The sequence below is a fragment of the Oryctolagus cuniculus genome, chromosome 12, assembly GCF_051225735.1.
Source record: "Oryctolagus cuniculus isolate XC-2025 breed Fujian yellow rabbit chromosome 12, ASM5122573v1, whole genome shotgun sequence".
Taxonomy (NCBI): Eukaryota; Metazoa; Chordata; class Mammalia; order Lagomorpha; family Leporidae; genus Oryctolagus; species Oryctolagus cuniculus.
The window spans coordinates 114062509-114078815 of record NC_142878.1 but is presented as its reverse complement, the minus strand read 5'-3'; the positions used below and the strand labels follow the sequence as shown (position 1 = coordinate 114078815).

The 16307-nt window shown below is 57.6% G+C and overlaps 1 protein-coding gene across 1 annotated transcript; it reads left to right on the top strand.

Moving 5' to 3' along the window:
• Positions 1-292: 292 nt before the first annotated feature.
• On the top strand, positions 293-12954 carry LOC127485302 (golgin subfamily A member 2). Its single transcript, XM_089311028.1, has 14 exons — positions 293-435; positions 1753-1875; positions 6231-6338; positions 6615-6658; positions 6779-6842; positions 7501-7557; positions 7720-7800; positions 8649-8687; positions 8794-8852; positions 9160-9418; positions 9847-9913; positions 10267-10595; positions 10844-10957; positions 11462-12954. The coding sequence occupies exons 1-14, from the start codon at positions 349-351 to the stop codon at positions 11717-11719; spliced, it is 1689 nt and encodes a 562-aa protein (XP_089167154.1). The 5' UTR covers positions 293-348; the 3' UTR covers positions 11720-12954.
• The last annotated feature ends 3353 nt before the right edge of the window (positions 12955-16307 follow it).

The window sequence follows — 16307 nt, the reverse complement described above, 5'->3', positions numbered from 1 at the left end:
GAAGGCCCCGGTTCGGGGGCGCCTGTGGAGAAAGGGGGTCCAGGGCGCGGGCCGGAGAGCGGCCTCTGGGGTCCGCAGACTAACTAGAGAAAGCTGCGCGCGCACCCAAGGGAAATCGCCCCGCCCCCAGAGTGGGCGGTGACAGCTGCACGCGCAGCTCCCATTTTGACGCCTCGGACCACGCCCTTCTTTGTTTCATCTTTCTCACTGACCAATGGGCTTGAAGTGTGGCGACCACGCCCACCCAGCCCCGCCTAGTTCTGCCCTGAACCTGCGTCTCCTGGCTCAGTCACACATCTGCGCGGTAGCTGCTGGGAGCAATTCGCATTGGTTGCCGGGATCGTGGTGATGTGGCCCCCCCTCCCCCCGACCCCTCCCCGCCCCGCGATGTCGGAGGAAACTCGACAGAGCAAACTGGCTGCGGCCAAGAAAAAGGTAAAACATCGGGTCGCGCCCCCCGGCCCAGCCCACTGCCCCTCTGACGGTCGGTCCGTGGCGGGGTCTGTGCGGCTCCTCAGACACTCGGGTCGAGCCCGAGCGCCCCTTGGCTTCCCCCACCCAAGTCCTCTCAGCCAGCACCGCCCCCTCAGCACCCAGCCCCCGCCCTGGCTTTCGCCCCTGGGTGACTTTGGGCCATTGGCTCCTGGGGCTCCTCGGCCCAGCCTCAGACCTCACCTCTGGCCTCCCGAAGCCGGACCTCCTTGGGGTCTGTGGGCTCAGTCTCCAAGGACTTGGGTCCCTACCCTGTGCCCCACCTCCCCCTGCGCAGAGCGTGGGTAGGGCAGAGTGGGATGTAGTGAGGTCAAATCCCCCTGGGGACTGGCATTACCTCCAGCTCGGGCTTTGATCTCCCGGCCCAGTCCCCTAAGTCCTCACCCCCTTTCGGCTTCCGCCTGCAAGGGGACTGGGGACTTGGGGACCCCCTTCCTCAGCTCGGACACTGACAGTGAGATGTGTCCCGTTCCCGGGGAGCTGGAAGTGTGGGCAGTGTTTCTGGGTGACCGCGGGAAAACTGGTTTGGTTTTCCCCCAGGTTTCTACTCTCCAGAGACTTTGGGGGGTGTGCGAGTTCTCAGGCTCCCATTCAATTTCCCTGACCCTGGGAGCAGAGTGCCCCACACTCAGGCTCTCTGGAGTGACAGCTGTGTGACCGTCTGTGAAACAGACCTTGGGAGACTAAACTTTATAGCCTGAACCCTCCCCAGGGGAGTTTTTGAAGCTGGGTGAGGGCACTGCCACAGAGGAGCGAGGGAGCAGCTTGGTGAGGCCATCCTGTGGCTTGGGACGGAACCTGTCAAGACATCATAATGGGCCCTTGGCTGGAATAATGCCTGGGTTCTACTCTTTCTCCTCGGTGTCCAGGGTTCCTCGGGGTGCCCCTCGAAGTTCTGTGAGGTTCTGATATGGAAGAAAGGACCCAATGTCTTGTTTCCAAACCACACAAAGTACAATTCCTGACCCCATAATGTTTAACCTTCTACCTCTACCTCTGGTTTTGCTCCCAGCAGCTGCTGATTCTTGGCAGAACCCCAGAAGTGAGAGTTGGAAGCTGATTTTAAATTCCATCATTCCCTTTTATTGAAGCCATGTTGTCAGTTCTTCAGACGTTAACTGATCATTCCAGCCCCTTGAAGGGTTGTCAGTGGCATGAAGTCAGTGGTGGACATGAGAGTTCTTGTGAACACTGTGAAGTAGGATGTGACCGCAGGGGCTTAGGGCATTCCAGAGAATCAACTGCTTTTCCTTTCCACAGTTAAGAGAGTATCAGCGGAAGAACAGGCCTGGTGGTCCTGCAGGAGGAAAAAAGAAGAAAAACCTTAAAAACGGCAGTAGCCCTGAGACAACCACTTCTCGGGGTTGTCACTCAACTGAGGATGTGAGTCTTGGCTGGACAGGCTGCTGGGGGCTCGGGGGCTAAGGGGCAATGGGGGGTGGGGGGTTGGGGATCCAGAGGACAGTGGAAGATGGTGGAAGGGAGTGTTAGCTACTGGTCAAGGATTCTGGGTTTGAATGCTCCCTTTCCCTCTGCTAGGGATATGATGTAAGGCAAACTGTTCAAGCTTTCTGGGCCTCTCTCTCCACATCTGTGAAACAGATAGGGCTGATGTTTTACTCACAAAGTTTGAGAGTTTTTGCTGTTCTCATATTAATCCAGAATACAGGGTCTTGTAACATTCATAGTCGCTGGTATTTGCGACTTCCTCATCCCTGGCCTCAGGAAAAGCCAGGTCAGCGAGAGCAGCCTGGCCATCAGGCTGTCCCCTTAGGAAGCCCCAGGCACTGGGATTCGGCCTTGGCTCTGGGTGACCTCAGAAAAGTCACAGCCTCCCCTGAGCTTCAGTTTCAGGCTGTCAGATATTATTGGATTGGAACAGTGTCTTCTAATTGTTGAGCTGTAGCCTCCCTTGTTCAAGAGAACCCTTCTGCAGAAGTCTGGTTTTAACATGGAGAGTGGGGGTCGTGTCTGGGGGAGGGTCTGAGAGCCGTGCTGGTCAGTGACTGCGCTTCATGTGACTCTGGGGCCTGGGGACTTTTCCCTCTGTCTGGTGAGGCAGCAATGGCCAGTCTGAGAGGATGGCCTGGGGGGCCACGGTGTGGATCTCTGCTCTTCCTCAGCCTCCGTTTCCTGACTCCACCTCTTCCTTCCCCGACATCCTCGCCTCTCTCTAAGCCACGTCTCTGTGTCTTCCCCTGCCCTTGTTTTCCCCTTTTCACCGCCTCTAGATGCAGGCCATACTGAAGGTGCTGGTGTCTGACCTTAACCGTTCCGATGGGGTAGCGCTGCCCCATAGGACAAGTGGAAGGGGAGGCAGTGCCGAGACCCCCTCTCTGGCTTGCTGCCTCGCAGGTGTGCATGTCCCTGAGGCTTGTCTCGTTTGGGGGAGCCTCTGCCCCTGGCTTGTTTTATGTTGCTGCCATTAACCCTCGGCCTGCTTATGTCTGCTTCCTCCCCTGCTTGGTTAATTGCATTTTTTCCCTTCCCTCGTGTCTTTTATCATCTTGGAGAGGGTAAGGCACACCTCAAAGATTCGGTAATTTGGGAATAACTTTCAGAGCAGGTCTGTGGGGTTTTGGGCTTTGAATGCCCGGTGCGGTCAGACCAGGAGATATTTGAAAAAATACAAACTCTGTTACATTTTGCCCTCTGGGCAAGTAGACCAGATGGAAGTGAGTGATTTTTCAACTTGATGAATTCCATTTTGGTTTGAGAGTGAGAAGGTAGAATTAAGAGAAAATGAATTGGCTTTATAATCACAAGGATGGAGGTCAGCTTTTCAGAGGAACTAACCAGCAAGGATGTGAGGCTACCCAGACAGACCAGTGCTAGGACACTCTGCCTGCCCCTCATCTCTTTGACAAATCAGATGGGACGCTCAACCGTATTCACTGGGCCCGTGGACGGCAAAGGCATTGGCTGCACAGTGGTGGAAGTAGAAGAACAAGACAGGAGACACCGTGGGGGTGACAGAGTCCTCTGAGAGGGGCAGGGGAAAGGCGGCAATAGGCCAGCTGCGTGGCTAGGTGAGGGAGGTGGGTTCCGAATGGACTTGCAGCTTGAGGAGGTGGCATTTGAGGCCAGTGTGAAGATTAAAAGTGGGTAATATTCATCCACGTGGTGAGTGGGGGAGGCAGAGGGAGCAAAGAGGTCATAGGCAGCATTGTGAGGTCATAGAACACCTTTCAGGGCTGCAGGGAGCCTGGGTTGGGGGAGGGGCAGGGCACAGGCACATGGGGCTAGGTAGGCCATAACCTGCAGATGATGTTGGCACTTCCTGTCTAACTGCCCCAGGGCCTTCAGCCAAGCCAGTGTAGCAGGGCTGATCCAGAGATGGGCCTGGGGAAAGGGACAGGTGGCTGGTCAACCATCATGGCTGCTCCCACCCAGTTAGGTCTGGCCAGGGGCCGTGACTCACTCTATGGCCTCAGAGGAGACACCAAGTGGCATAGTCTGGGCAGGGCCCAGGCACGGAGAAGTCCTGACAGCTGTGTATATGACTTCTAGGAGCTCAGTGTACTTGAGCCATCACCGTGTCTCCCTAGGTTGGCATGAGCAGGAAGCTGGAGTTAGAGCTGGAGCTAGGCATCAGGCTCGGGCACTCTGAAGCGAGGTGTAGCCTTCTCATCTGGTATCCCGACACCTAGGCTAAGCTCCCACCTTAAGACTTAGAATTGTGAATTGGTTGTTCACAAAATAATCACGATACATAGATTCAATTTTTATTTACTTATTTATGTATTTGAAAAGCAGAGTTACAGAGGAGAGAGAGAGAGAGAGAGAGAGAGAGAAGTGTTCCATCTGCTGTCCACTCTCCAAAGGGCTGCGCCGGCCGGAGCTAGGCTGATCGGAAGCCAGGAGCCTGGAGCTTCCTCCAGGTCTCCCACATGGGTTCAGGGGCCCAAGGACCTGGGCCGCCATCTGCTCCCTTCACAGTCTATAGCAGAGAGCTGGATCAGAAGAGGAGCAGCCGAGACTTGAACTGGTGCCCATATGGGATGCTGGCACTGCAGGCGGTGGCTTTACCTGCTAAACTACAGCACTGGCCACGGTACCTATATTTAAAATTGCTCAGAGGAGCTGGTGTTGTGGCACAGTGGGTTGAGCTACTTCCTATGATACTGGCATCCATATGAGTGCTTGAGTCCCAGCTGCTCCATTTCTGATCCACTTCCCCGCTAATGTGCCTGAGAAATCAGCACAAGGTAGCCCAAGTGCTTGGGCCCCTGCACCCATGTGGGAGATCTGATTGGTGTTTCTGACTCTTGGGCTTTGGCTTGGCCTGGCCCAGTCTGGCCCATGGTGCCCGTTTGAGGAGTGAACCAATGGATGGAAGATTCTCTCTGAGTTCCCTTTCTCTCTGTCACTCTGCCTTTCCAATAAATAAAATAAACCTAACAAGTCAAGGAAACTGCTCAGAGAAGTGCTCTCCTCACTCCCCTGTTGTTTCTGTGTCTAAAATAGAGCTCAGTGGGAACTAAGATGCTAAGAGGGACCTGGGTCCATGGCTGGGAGTGCAGCCTCTCTAAAGTCTCATGCCTGGCCCGCTGCTCTTACCTGATAGATGCAGTCACAGACGTTGTCAAGGCAACAGTGGGTTCTGAGGACAACAATCGCTGTGGGCGGTGGGTTCCAGGCCATGGTCACGGTAAAACTGCAGACTCAGCATGCCTCATCCTCATCTGTAGGCTTTGCAGCCTGGACTCTAAGGAGGCAGCCGATTGGGGTTTTCAGAGGCCAGGGCTGAAGGGTCCAGAGAGCAGCCAGCAACTGCCTGCCTCCACTCAGCTCCTCTGGCTACTGTCACTTGTTCAGCCATCTTGGCTGTGTGAGGCCATCTGGCCTGCTGACATGAGGTGGTCTCTAGAGCCAGATGCTTGGACCGAGAGTTAGGCCTGAGCCTGGGAAGAAGCTGGATGGGGCTGGCCGAGGGAGGGGGTCCCGCTGCGGGAGAAGGAGGAGAGGCTTCTCCATGGCTCCAAGTGCTAGATCCCCACATTGTTCCCTAGCAGTTTTTCTGGCAATGAGGCGCCATGACCTCCATGTGCCAAGTCAAAGAGCAGATGTCTTACCTGTGATTTCCTGGCTTCTTTTGGTAGAGTAGGTGTTTCTGGAGCTGCGGGATTGGGCTGAGAGGTATGCCCATGAGGCGGCTGTGGTTGATTTTATCTCCAGAAAGCAGGGAGGGGCTTCTTGGGCAACATTTCTCCTTGGAAAGGCCTGAATCAGAGAAATGCAGCTGATGGTTGAGGCAGAGAGGAGGGCAGGGAGAAAGGGCGGAGAGCAGGAGAGGGCAGCGGCAGAGAGCTACCTGGAGGGAGCCCCGTCACCACCAGCAGCCTCGGCCCAGCAGGGGCCTAGAGTTAGGGTCACTGTGCGGCAGAGACTGGCTTTCTAGAAGAACACTGCCGTGTTCCCTGATGTTGGTGCCCGTTCCTTCTGCCTGCTGTGGCTGCCGGAGGTCAGAGCCCTTGCAGAGGTCCAGGGAGAACCAGGGCCTCGTGTCCACGGAGGTCGTAGCCCCCCCTTCCTTTGAGCTTTGGCCACCTGAAAAGATGCCACGTGTCCCCAAGCCTGGGCAAGCCATTCCCACAACCCCTGTGGTTCCCAGCATGTGTGACTGTCACTCTGACTGCTACAACATCTTCCTACCTGCCCTGCGCCCTTGTGTCCATGGCAGCGAGGCACCTCCTCTCCTGCATGGCCCCCTAACCCCCTGCTCTGTTCCCTGACAGGCGCCCAAAGACCGCGCTGCTCCTGCACCACCCTCTGCTGATGCCACCGTGTTACCTGGAGGTGTAGCGTCCCCTGGCGCTAGTCTAACTAGCATGGCACCAACTCAGGTTTGTGCCTCTGTCCTTGTGCCTGCTACCCCCGTATGCTTGCACCATCTCCCTTCCCAGAGGACTGCGCCTGCTGTGCCTTCTCTTCTCCTTTCTTCCCGCAGCTTGGTTCCCAATGCCAGGCACCCTTCCCGGCACTGGGGTGGGGGAGGCCAAGGCGGGGCTTTCTCTTGAGCTTGTGGCAGTGGCAGGTTGCTGGAAGGAGCTGGGATCCTGCCACCCCTGGGTGGTTCTTACTGGAAATCAGGTGATCACTGTTTCTTTCTTCTCCCTCAGATCCATGATGCTGACTATGGCCCTGTCCTCATAGATGAGACCAAGTGAGTGTCTTCCTGTGCGGGCAGCAGTCCCTAAGCCATGGGAGTGAGGGCAGGCCACGGCCCAAGGACCTCTTTTGCATCAAGCCCCTGCACCCCTAACCTCTGTGTGTCTGTCCCTAGGACATTGTCCTCCACGGAGAGCCTGCGTCAACCTGCTCAGCAGCTCAATGGTCTTGTCTCCGAGGTACCCCAGACACTGGGACTCAGGAAGGGAGGAGAGAGAGGAAAGGACAGAAATGGAGGCTGGGATTCCTGAGAGATGGGGAGATCCTGGAATAGACTGACCTGCTGGGCCGTGTTGGGCAGGCTGGGTGATGGCTTCTTCTTGGAAGCCATACAGATGAAGGACATGGCCATGAGAACGGTGACAATGTATCTCAGCGCAGGAAGCATAGGGAGAGCATCACTAGGGAAGGGAGGGGGATGGTGATGAGACCCAGGAGAAGCTGGCATAGAGGGTGATGAGAGGAAGAGGCCCAGCTGGGCAGAGGAGTTGCCAGGTGGGGGTGGCGGTGGGGGGAGAAGTAGCCTGAGGGTAGGCATAGAGGGTGATGAGAGGAAGAGGCCCAGCTGGGCAGAGGAGTTGCCAGGTGTGGGGGGGGAGGTAGTCTGAGGGTAGGCATAGAAGGTGATGAGAGGAAGAGGCCAAGCTGGGCAGAGGAGTTGCCAGGTGGAGGTGGGGTGGAGAGGTAGTCTGAGGGTAGGCATAGAGGGTGATGAGAGGAAGAGGCCAAGCTGGGCAGAGGAGTTGCCAGGTGGAGGTGGGGTAGAGAAGTAGTCCAAGGGTAGGGACTTGGCGGTAGAGGATGTAGCGTCTCCATGGGAGCTCTTGTCTGTTCTAGTCAACGTCCTACATCGGTGGAGAGGGCCTCACATCTTCCTACATGAAGGATCTGGAGGTGAGTGGCTCTGCAGGGCCAGCCCCCCCCTTCTCCCACAGCGGGGGCTGAGTGCCCCACTGCCAGCTGAGATAGCCCATGCCCCCCCACCAGCCCTAATGACTGCTCTCTCTACCTCTCCCCCAACCCTCCTGCAACTCCTCCTCTCTGCATGCGCCTCAGAGCCGGTACCAAGAGCTGGCAGTAGCCCTGGACTCCAGCTATCTAACAAACAAACAGCTCAGTAACACCATAGAGGAATTGGTAAGAGCCCAGTGGGGTCCCCTGATTCCATGCTGCCCACCCTGGGCTTCCGCTTCCCCATGGGCTCTGAAGAAAGGGGCTGGGGGCCCCCTGGTGCCGAGGGAGAGTGGGGTGCTGGGTGGGCCAGGTCTCAGCTGGAGGGACCCCAGAGCATGGAGCATGCAGCATGGCTCTCGTCCTGTCACTGCCCTCTCCGCCTCCTCTCTTCTCCAGACACCCCTGCTTGCACCCTGGCCACACTGGCCCTGGGATTGTGGCCTCTCGTTCAGCGCTGGCCACGAGCCTCATGTCCCTGCCCTGACTCAGGCCCTGACTTGAGCTTTGAGTTTGGACAAGCGCCTCTCCACCCTGGGCTTGAGTTTCCCAAGGAGGTTGAAATGGCAGTTGTCAAAGGTCTCTTTTAGCTCTAAGAATCCAAGATTTCCAGGCTCCCTGGGACGTCAACCTTAGGGAGAGAAGGGATCTTACCTGTGCTTTTCATTCCTGTATCCCCGCTGTTAAGAGCAGCCCCAACCCCTATGTAACATGTGCTGAGCCGTCGAACGATGCGCACACCCCTGTAAATCCAAACCTAGTGGAAGGCCCGTCTTTTCTCACATTCCGTTTCTGGAGGCTCACCTTACTGTCCCCTAAGAAGAATCCCGATTCAGACGCGGTTCCACAGCTGTGAGCAAAAACCAGCAAAGACCCACATGCTCTTTCCTTGGGAGCCTCGGGACAGGTCCTGTGCCCATAGGGTCTGAGAACGTGCCCATCCCGCCCTGGCCCCCTGCCCACCCCCTCTTGCTCTGGGAGTGGAGTAGAGGGGACATCCTTAGTCACCTTCCCTTCTTTGACTCTCCCCACAGAAACAACAGAACCAAGAAACTATGGAGCAAGCGGAAAAAGTAATGTGATTTCTGTGTCTGCTCATGGCACGGCTGCTGTGTCTGCACCCCACCCCCTCCCCCTCCAGGGTCCCTGAGATCTGACGTAGCTTTTCTGTGTTTGCAGCACACCAAGGAGTTGACCAAAGAGCGAGATGCTCTGAAACTGCTGTTATACAAGAACAAGTAAGAAGGGGAAGGTGGCGGGAGGAGTTTGGGGGACCTTAGTACAGGTGACGAGGGGAGGGGTGCCAGGGAGCATGAGGAGGAAGTGGCTGTACAGGCTGGGACGTGTGCAGAGCCAAGCTCTGGTCCCAGCTGTGCCACCAGCTCATGCGATGGCCTCAGGCAGCTCAGGTCCTCTCTCTGGCCTGCCACGGGAGTGACCTGATTGTTGGGGACCCCTCCAACACCAAGGTTCTTGGCAGGTGCAGCAAAAGGTGGGTTGGTCACCAAAGTGGTCCACTCTGTTTGCTCATTCCTCTCACTACAGCAAAAACAATGAGGACCTGAAGCAGCAGAACTCTGAGCTCCAAGAGAGGCTTCGAGTCCTCATGACCGAAAAGAAGACCCTGCAGCTGGGCACGGAGGAGCTGCAGAAGAAGCTGGAAATGTCTGAGCTGCTGCTGCAACAAGTAAGAGGCTGCAGCCCACGGAGCCCCAGCCCTAGCCCGCGGGGGCCACCATCCCCAGGGACTGTCAGGGAGGCCCCCAGCCAAGAGATGGAAATTCTGAATCCTTATTCTGGTCCTGCCCTAGAATCCTCCAGAAATTGCTAGAATTCTGCAGAGAGAGTCCCTGCCTGGACCTACCTACACAATCAGAATCTCAGTGATACAGCTTTTCAAAAATGTGTATTTAAGCATCTCGGTTTCCGTTGGAAAGGCAGAGGCAGGCAGACAGAGATGGAGGGAGATCTTCCATCCACTAGTTCATTTTCCAAATGCCTTCAACAGCCAGGGCTGAAGCCAGGAGATTGAAACTCAATCCAGACCTCCTGTGTGGGTGTCGGGATCCCAGGAGGCCGTCCCCTGCTGCTTCCTAAGTTGCACAGTACAGCAAGTGCACCTGCTGAGGCCTGCAGCCAGAGGTGGCTGCGTGTTTGGGTTTTGGGGGCAGCGTCGGTGCAGAGGGAGGCAGTGGCCCCTGCTCATGGCTCTTTTCCCTGTGCTCTGGGCAGCTCTGCACGCTGAGGGAGGAGAAGCGGGAGCTGGAGACCACCGTGGTCGAGCTCAAGAGCCAGATGGGTAAGCAGGGGCAGAGGTGGCCTGGGAGCCGGATGGGTGTCAGGTGCCCCGGCGAGGGGTGTTGTGGCAGAGGGAAGCAGGTCTGTGCCGGTGGATGGCAAGTCTTGTTATCTCTTTGAGCATAGGTGACCTCATCTGTAAATAGGGGTGGTGTACCCACTGTCCACCATGCACGGTCAAGCACTCTGTGTCCTGGCTTGGAAGGGTAATGACCATCTGAATATGGAAAGTTGTTAGCCAAAAAGCCAGCACCGGGGTGGGGGCAAGAAGTTGGCCTGAGGAGCTAAGGACCAAGACAGGAGCTTTTTGAAAACCCAGAGGCCAGGGCCCCTGATGGCTGCTTCCTTTCTCAGCTGAGCCTCCCACCCCAGAGTCCCCAGCTTCCCCCACGGGGCCGTCGGAGGCAGAACAGCAGCTGCAGGCGCAGGCTGAGCAGCTGCAGAAGGAGCTGGAGAGCCTGGCGGGACAGCTGCAGGCCCAGGTGCAGGACAACGCAGGCCTGAGTCGCCTGAACCAGCAGCAGGAACAGCGGCTGCTGCAGCTGGAGCGGGAGGTGGAGCTGTGGGGCAGCCAGGCCGAGGAGCGCAAGCAGAGCGACCGCGTGACCATCAGCCGCGTGCTCCTGCAGAACTGGGAGCTCAAGGAGCAGCTGGCTGAGCTGCAGGATGGCTTCGTGAGACTGGTGCGTTCGGCCTCCCTGGGCAAGGCCTCTGGCACAAAACACTTCCCTCTGGGCCTTCACTCCCCCCCCACCAAAGGGGACGGTGATGACCTAGGCAGGTGCCCTGTGAGCCAGGACCCTGCTCAAATGTCTGTCGGAGGAGAGGGGCTGAGCTTCCAGCCCTCCAGGCACTATGGGAGGCGGACACCTGGTGCTGGGATCCGGATGCAGCCGCTTTGGGTGGCAACGGATTGCTTCTCTCTGTGCAGAGCAATGACAACATGCGGCTCACCCTCTCGCTGCAGTCAGAGCAGCACATCAAGAACGAGCTGGCCAGGGAACTCGGCCAGCTGCAGGAGAAGCTGGGGGAGCTGAAGGAAACGGTAATGCTCAGCCTGACTGTGAAGGACTGGGCCATGGGGACAAGTCTCTGGGGAGGGCAGTGCTAGGCCCAGGAGGGAGGCCGCTCCAGTCTGGAGTGACAGGTGACCTCCATATCGACTGTCCTGCCTCTCTTAGGGCTGGTAGCCCCGGGATCCTCCCAGGCCTGGACATCATTGTCCCACGAGAGGCGTTTCACCCACCTTAGCTACCCTTTGCTAAGCCTCAGATTCCTGACAAAGGAACTTAGCATTTTTTCCTTACACAGGTGTTGAGGATGAGCTGAGATTGTGCATGTAAAGTATTAGGCACAAGTGTTCCCCTAAAGATGATGCCTTCCCTCTCGTGTGTGGCCTCAAATTAAAGTGATGGGAAAGAAGGGGATGAGGTGTGAGGCTGGGTGCAGGAGACGCAGGGCTCTGCGCCACTCCCCTGCAACCAGTGGAATCAGTTAGCCAGCCACCACCTGCCCTCATGCTTCCCCCACCCGCCTTGGTCTTCCGCAGATGGAGCTGAAGAGCCAGAAGGCTCAGGGTCTGCACCAACAGCGCGACCAGTGCCTGTTCCACCTGCAGCAGCACGTTGCCGCCTACAAACAGCTGCACTCTGAGAAGAAGGCGCTGCACAAGCAGAACCCTATTGTGCAGCAGCTCAGGAAGCAGCCACAGGAGATGCAGAACCCCTGGGAGCGCCCAGGCTTGGGCACCAACCACTGCATCCCCTTCTTCTACCAGGCTGACGAGCATGACGAAATTATCGTCTAAACACCAGATGCCGTCAGCCCGGAGAGCCCCAACCCCATCCTTGCCACTGCACCCCTGCTAGCCACCCTATCCCCTGCCGTTCCTTCCCAGTTCCCTTCCCTCCTTAGCCAGAACCCCTGATGGGGAGAGAAAGGCCTCTTTAGGCTGCCTCTCTGGAGGACCCCAGGGGCTCCTGGGGCCTCCTCATTTCCAGCTCCATCTTTAGAGGCCATGACCAACACAGGCAGCATTTGTGTGGCCCCCAGAACAGCCAAGAACAGGGGATGCTCAACCACTTGGGCAAGTCAGCCAGGCAGTTTTCATCGCCCCTCTTGGGGCTAAGTGTCAGCCTGGCCGGCATAATCTGGCCAGGAACATCACATGGGGGCATCAGCAGGCATGGACATGAGGGCATCAGGCGAGGAGGGCATCTGATTGAGGGTCATTGCTGGGCGGGGGCACCCAGGCAAGGGCATCGCTGGGCAGGGGTCACTTCCGGGGCAGGGGCATCATCATGGGCAAGGGTCACTTCCAGGCCAGGGGCATCATGGGTAAGGGTCACTTCTGGGCCAGGGCATCATGGGTAAGGGTATATGGGCGAGGAGGGCACAATAGGATGAGGGTCCTCTCTGGGCTCCTGGTCCCAAATTGCAGGGTGGCCTGGGCAAGCTGAGGCTAATGGGAGGCCGGGTGCTTACCACAGGTGGCGCTCATGGTAGGCCAGGCGTGGTCCAGCTCTTTACTCCGTGCCTGTGCCCCCAGGCAGGCCAGCTGGGAGGCACGGTCAACAGCCCTCAAAGGGTAGGCTGGAGCAGGCGATGCAGGGGCGCCTGTCCCCTTACTAAGAGAGGCACACCAGCCAGGCAGGGCCGAGGCAGGCTAGGCAGGCATTCAGGGGACTCCCTTTTCTTTGGAGGCACTTTGGGGCAGGGCAGTAGGCAGCATTCTGTCAGGCCCTAGGACAGTTGGGGCTAACTCTAGGCCTGATGAGGGGAAGAGGCTGCCTCCAGTGGGCCTCCCCACCCCCACTCCCACGTACATATTGTACTTGTGTATATTTTGTATATGCTGGGGGTAGGGCCTCCCCTGTATCATAGCTGAGGCTGGAGCTCGCAAATGAGGAGGAGGTCATAATAATTATTTGGGGCTGGGAAACTTATTTATTGACAGTCTATGGCCCAGGAAAGAGGCGGAGATAGGGTTGTGGCACCATGGTGATGTGGCTCCTGTTATTATCTTGAAATAAAGAGATAGAGCCATACTGCTTGGCCCATGTGTAGCAGCTTTGTCACAGGGCCCAGGGTTTACTTTGCTGCGGGTGGGCACTGCACAGGGCAGCAGGGCCTGCCAGCAGTGGGCAGCCTCTGTGCTGTGCTGAGCGTTCAGTGGGGTGAAGAGGCCTCTTCCAGGCTGGTCTCCTTACACTGCAACTCCAGGGGCACTGCCACGTGTGTGTGTGTGTGTGTGTGTGTGTGTATTTATGAGTATTTATATTTATAGAACAGGGCAGGAGTAGGACCGCAGAGGGGCACAAATTTTCACCAAGGTCATGCCTGGAGGTGTGAGCTCACCAGACAACAGAAAGTCACAGATGAGGGGGAGGCTTAGGGGCTGAGGGGCCACTGTCAAGTCACAGAACAGCTCTCTGGACAGACTGGCAAAGGGAGGTCTCCGAGGAAGAGAAAGGATCTGGTTAGATGTCAAAGGGGGGCCTGGGGCTCTCAGGATGGGACGGCCTTGCCTGACCCAATCGGCTGGCAGTGGGAGAGAAAGCAGAGAGAACAGCAGAGAGAGAGGAGGGAGACAGGTGGTAAGGCAAGAGCAGCCAGGCCATGGCACTGGTGGGCAGGGCGGAGGTGGGAAGCAGCAGCAGGTGGGCATGTGGGTGAGCTTTCTGGAAAAGGCCATGGACAGGAAGGGGAAGAAAGATGGGAGGAGGAGCTGGAGTAGATGACCAGAATTTCCGGGGAGTCGAGGCTGGAGAGGGCCTCCCCTGCCACTCATGCCACCTCTCACTCACCTCCCAGGCAGCAGTGCCACAGTCCTGACACTGCCTGGCCCTCTCGGGCTTCCCTCCTCACTGATGGCCCTGCCTTTGGACCCACTGGCCAGGGCCAGCACTAGCCTGGGAGGCTCACGTGGCAGCCAGCAGGCCTGATGGAGAAAGACAGGAGGAAGAACCCTGCTTGAACCAGGAGCGTGCAGCTAAAACAGATGGCTGGAGGGGGTGCTGGAGGCCCCTCGGGTACTCAAAAACCCCAGGAGTCCTCTGAGGGGACCCTGAGGAGGCAGGGCGGGCAGGGGGCCACAGACTCATAAATCTAAGAGGGAGCCTCGGCTGGTCTGGAGGCTGCAGGTCGTGGAGGCGAGTTTGGGCCCTCCCTGCTGGGGAAAAGCAGAAGAGGGAGAGTCAGAGGCCAGCAAAGAGTGGTAGGTGGGGCCCTAGGCCAACTCTGCGGCCCGGCCGGGCGGAACTCAGAATAGCTGACCTGCCCTGGCTACGGGGCTTCATCTGGGGCTGAGGACCCTGCCTTCAGCCAGTAGCAGGTGTGACAATGCCCAGATGGGAGGCAGGAGGCTGTGTGTCCCCGCCTCACCTGGGCTGATGGGTGCAGAGGATTCTCAGGCTTTGAGGTCATCAAGCAACCGAAGGCTTCACCCCCGGCCACTCTCAACTGCACACCCAAGGGACGAGGTGACCCCCAGCCTTTCACCCTGGCCTGTGCTGGGGCTCCCAGGCTGGGGGGCTTAGTACTCCCTGCCCCCTGCCCCCAGCAGCACAACTCAGATTGGGGCAGGTGTGGCACGCCCAGGAGGAAGTTCAAAGACCTCTGGCTGTTCCACAACAACACCCCCCAAGTTCCCAGCCCCTACACCATCAACCACAAGCTCCCTGGCCTCTCTGCCAGTGGTGTGGATCCTGTCCCGAGAACCCCCAGGCTCAGCCACGGAGGCCCTGGGCAGCAACACTGAGTCCCGAGGCTGCCTGGGAAGGAAGAGGAGAGAGCCAGCTGGCCCAAGGACAGAAACAGGAAAGAGGGAGTCTGGAGCTGCAGGGAGAGGGAGGGGCCTGGCCCTGAGGTCACAGGGGCGCCCCCCAGTGTGGGTCTGGTGCAGTGGGGCAGATGCGGTCCTGAGGCAGGTAGAGTGGCAGGTGCCTACCTTGGCTGACTCTCCTCAGGGGGCACTGAGAGGGATTCTGAAAGACAGCTCGGGAGCCTCCTGGAGTTCTGTCTGCCCAGGAAGACTGAGGAAGGCCCAACTGTGGGCTGTGGTTGGGGTGGGGGAGGGCTGGGGGTAGCTGTGACTGCCACTGTGTGGGGGGGCATGTAGACAACCTCTCCCCATTGGGTGGGCTCAGAAATCCTCATGGGGGATGGAGGACATTGGCACCACAGGGGTTGGCGGGCACTGGCAACCTCATGGGTCGGGGGACAGAGGCACCCTCACAGGTCAGGGGGCATGGGCACCATCACAGGGTCGGTGGCCACAGCCACCCTGACCAGGTCAGGTGGCAGCCATCCTCACAGGGTCAGGGGCAGCAGCCACCCTCATGGGGTTGGTAGTTCAGGCACACTCATGGGGCTGGGGATGCTGGCACCCTCATGGCTCGGGGGGCACTGGCACCACATGTCGGGGCCCCTGCACCCTTAAGGGATTGTGTGGTATAATGAGAAGGCCATGCCAAGATGGCTGCTGGCAAGAAAGCATCAGTTACTCAGGAATTGCTTCAGAAACTCCCTGGGAAACCACCTGGCAATGGAGCCTGCCTGGCAACAGGCTGTGATTGGTCAGGGCATAAACCGCCCCTTGACTGGATTGGCTGCTTCGACTATATAAGCTGTTGTACCAACTGAAATAGACAAGTCTGCAGGCTGCTCGCCTCTCACCCACTTTCACCCAACTCCTGGGATCTGTGTGGTGACTCCGTGCCTCTTGCCCCCACCACGCTCCTCCTCTCAGAATGAATCCACAGCAACATCTGGCACCAATGTGACTGAGAGAGAGACAGTGTGTCGGACTCGGTGAGGTCCTCCCTTGATTTTGGCAAGTAGGCCCCTCGGTGTTTTGTGTGCTGTTCGGTTCTGTGAGGGTGAGCACAAAACCCCCTCCTACGCCCCTTTCCTTGTCCTTGTTCTCGGTCTAAGTGATCCCAGGTTAAGCACACATCGCCCAGAAGTGTACGCCGCTTCTCAGCTCCTCTTACTTTCAGTTCACCTGGTGAATTCACATAAGGGACTGATCATCCCAGAATTTGGAACCAAGTCATCTACCCTCCCTTGAGAGAGTTGACGCTCCGGAGACACCGTGTGAGCATATGGCCTTGACCTAACGAATCAAGGAAGTCTCCCACTAAGCACAGGACAAACGTACGACCTGATACACCACTGTCTGTCTGTCTAACGTAGGGAACCCCTGCATAATGCCATCAACCACTGAGGTGCTAGGAATTTGTTTTGTTATGGCAGCAGTGCTGTGCGTGTCTTTCCTTTGGCTAGAGTTGGCGTGCCGTTCTGCTCTTAAGCACTCAAACATGGGAAAGATACCCCCTCTCAGAAACCCACACAGATGACCAAACATAATGAATCTGTGAGTGATGAGAGCCTGT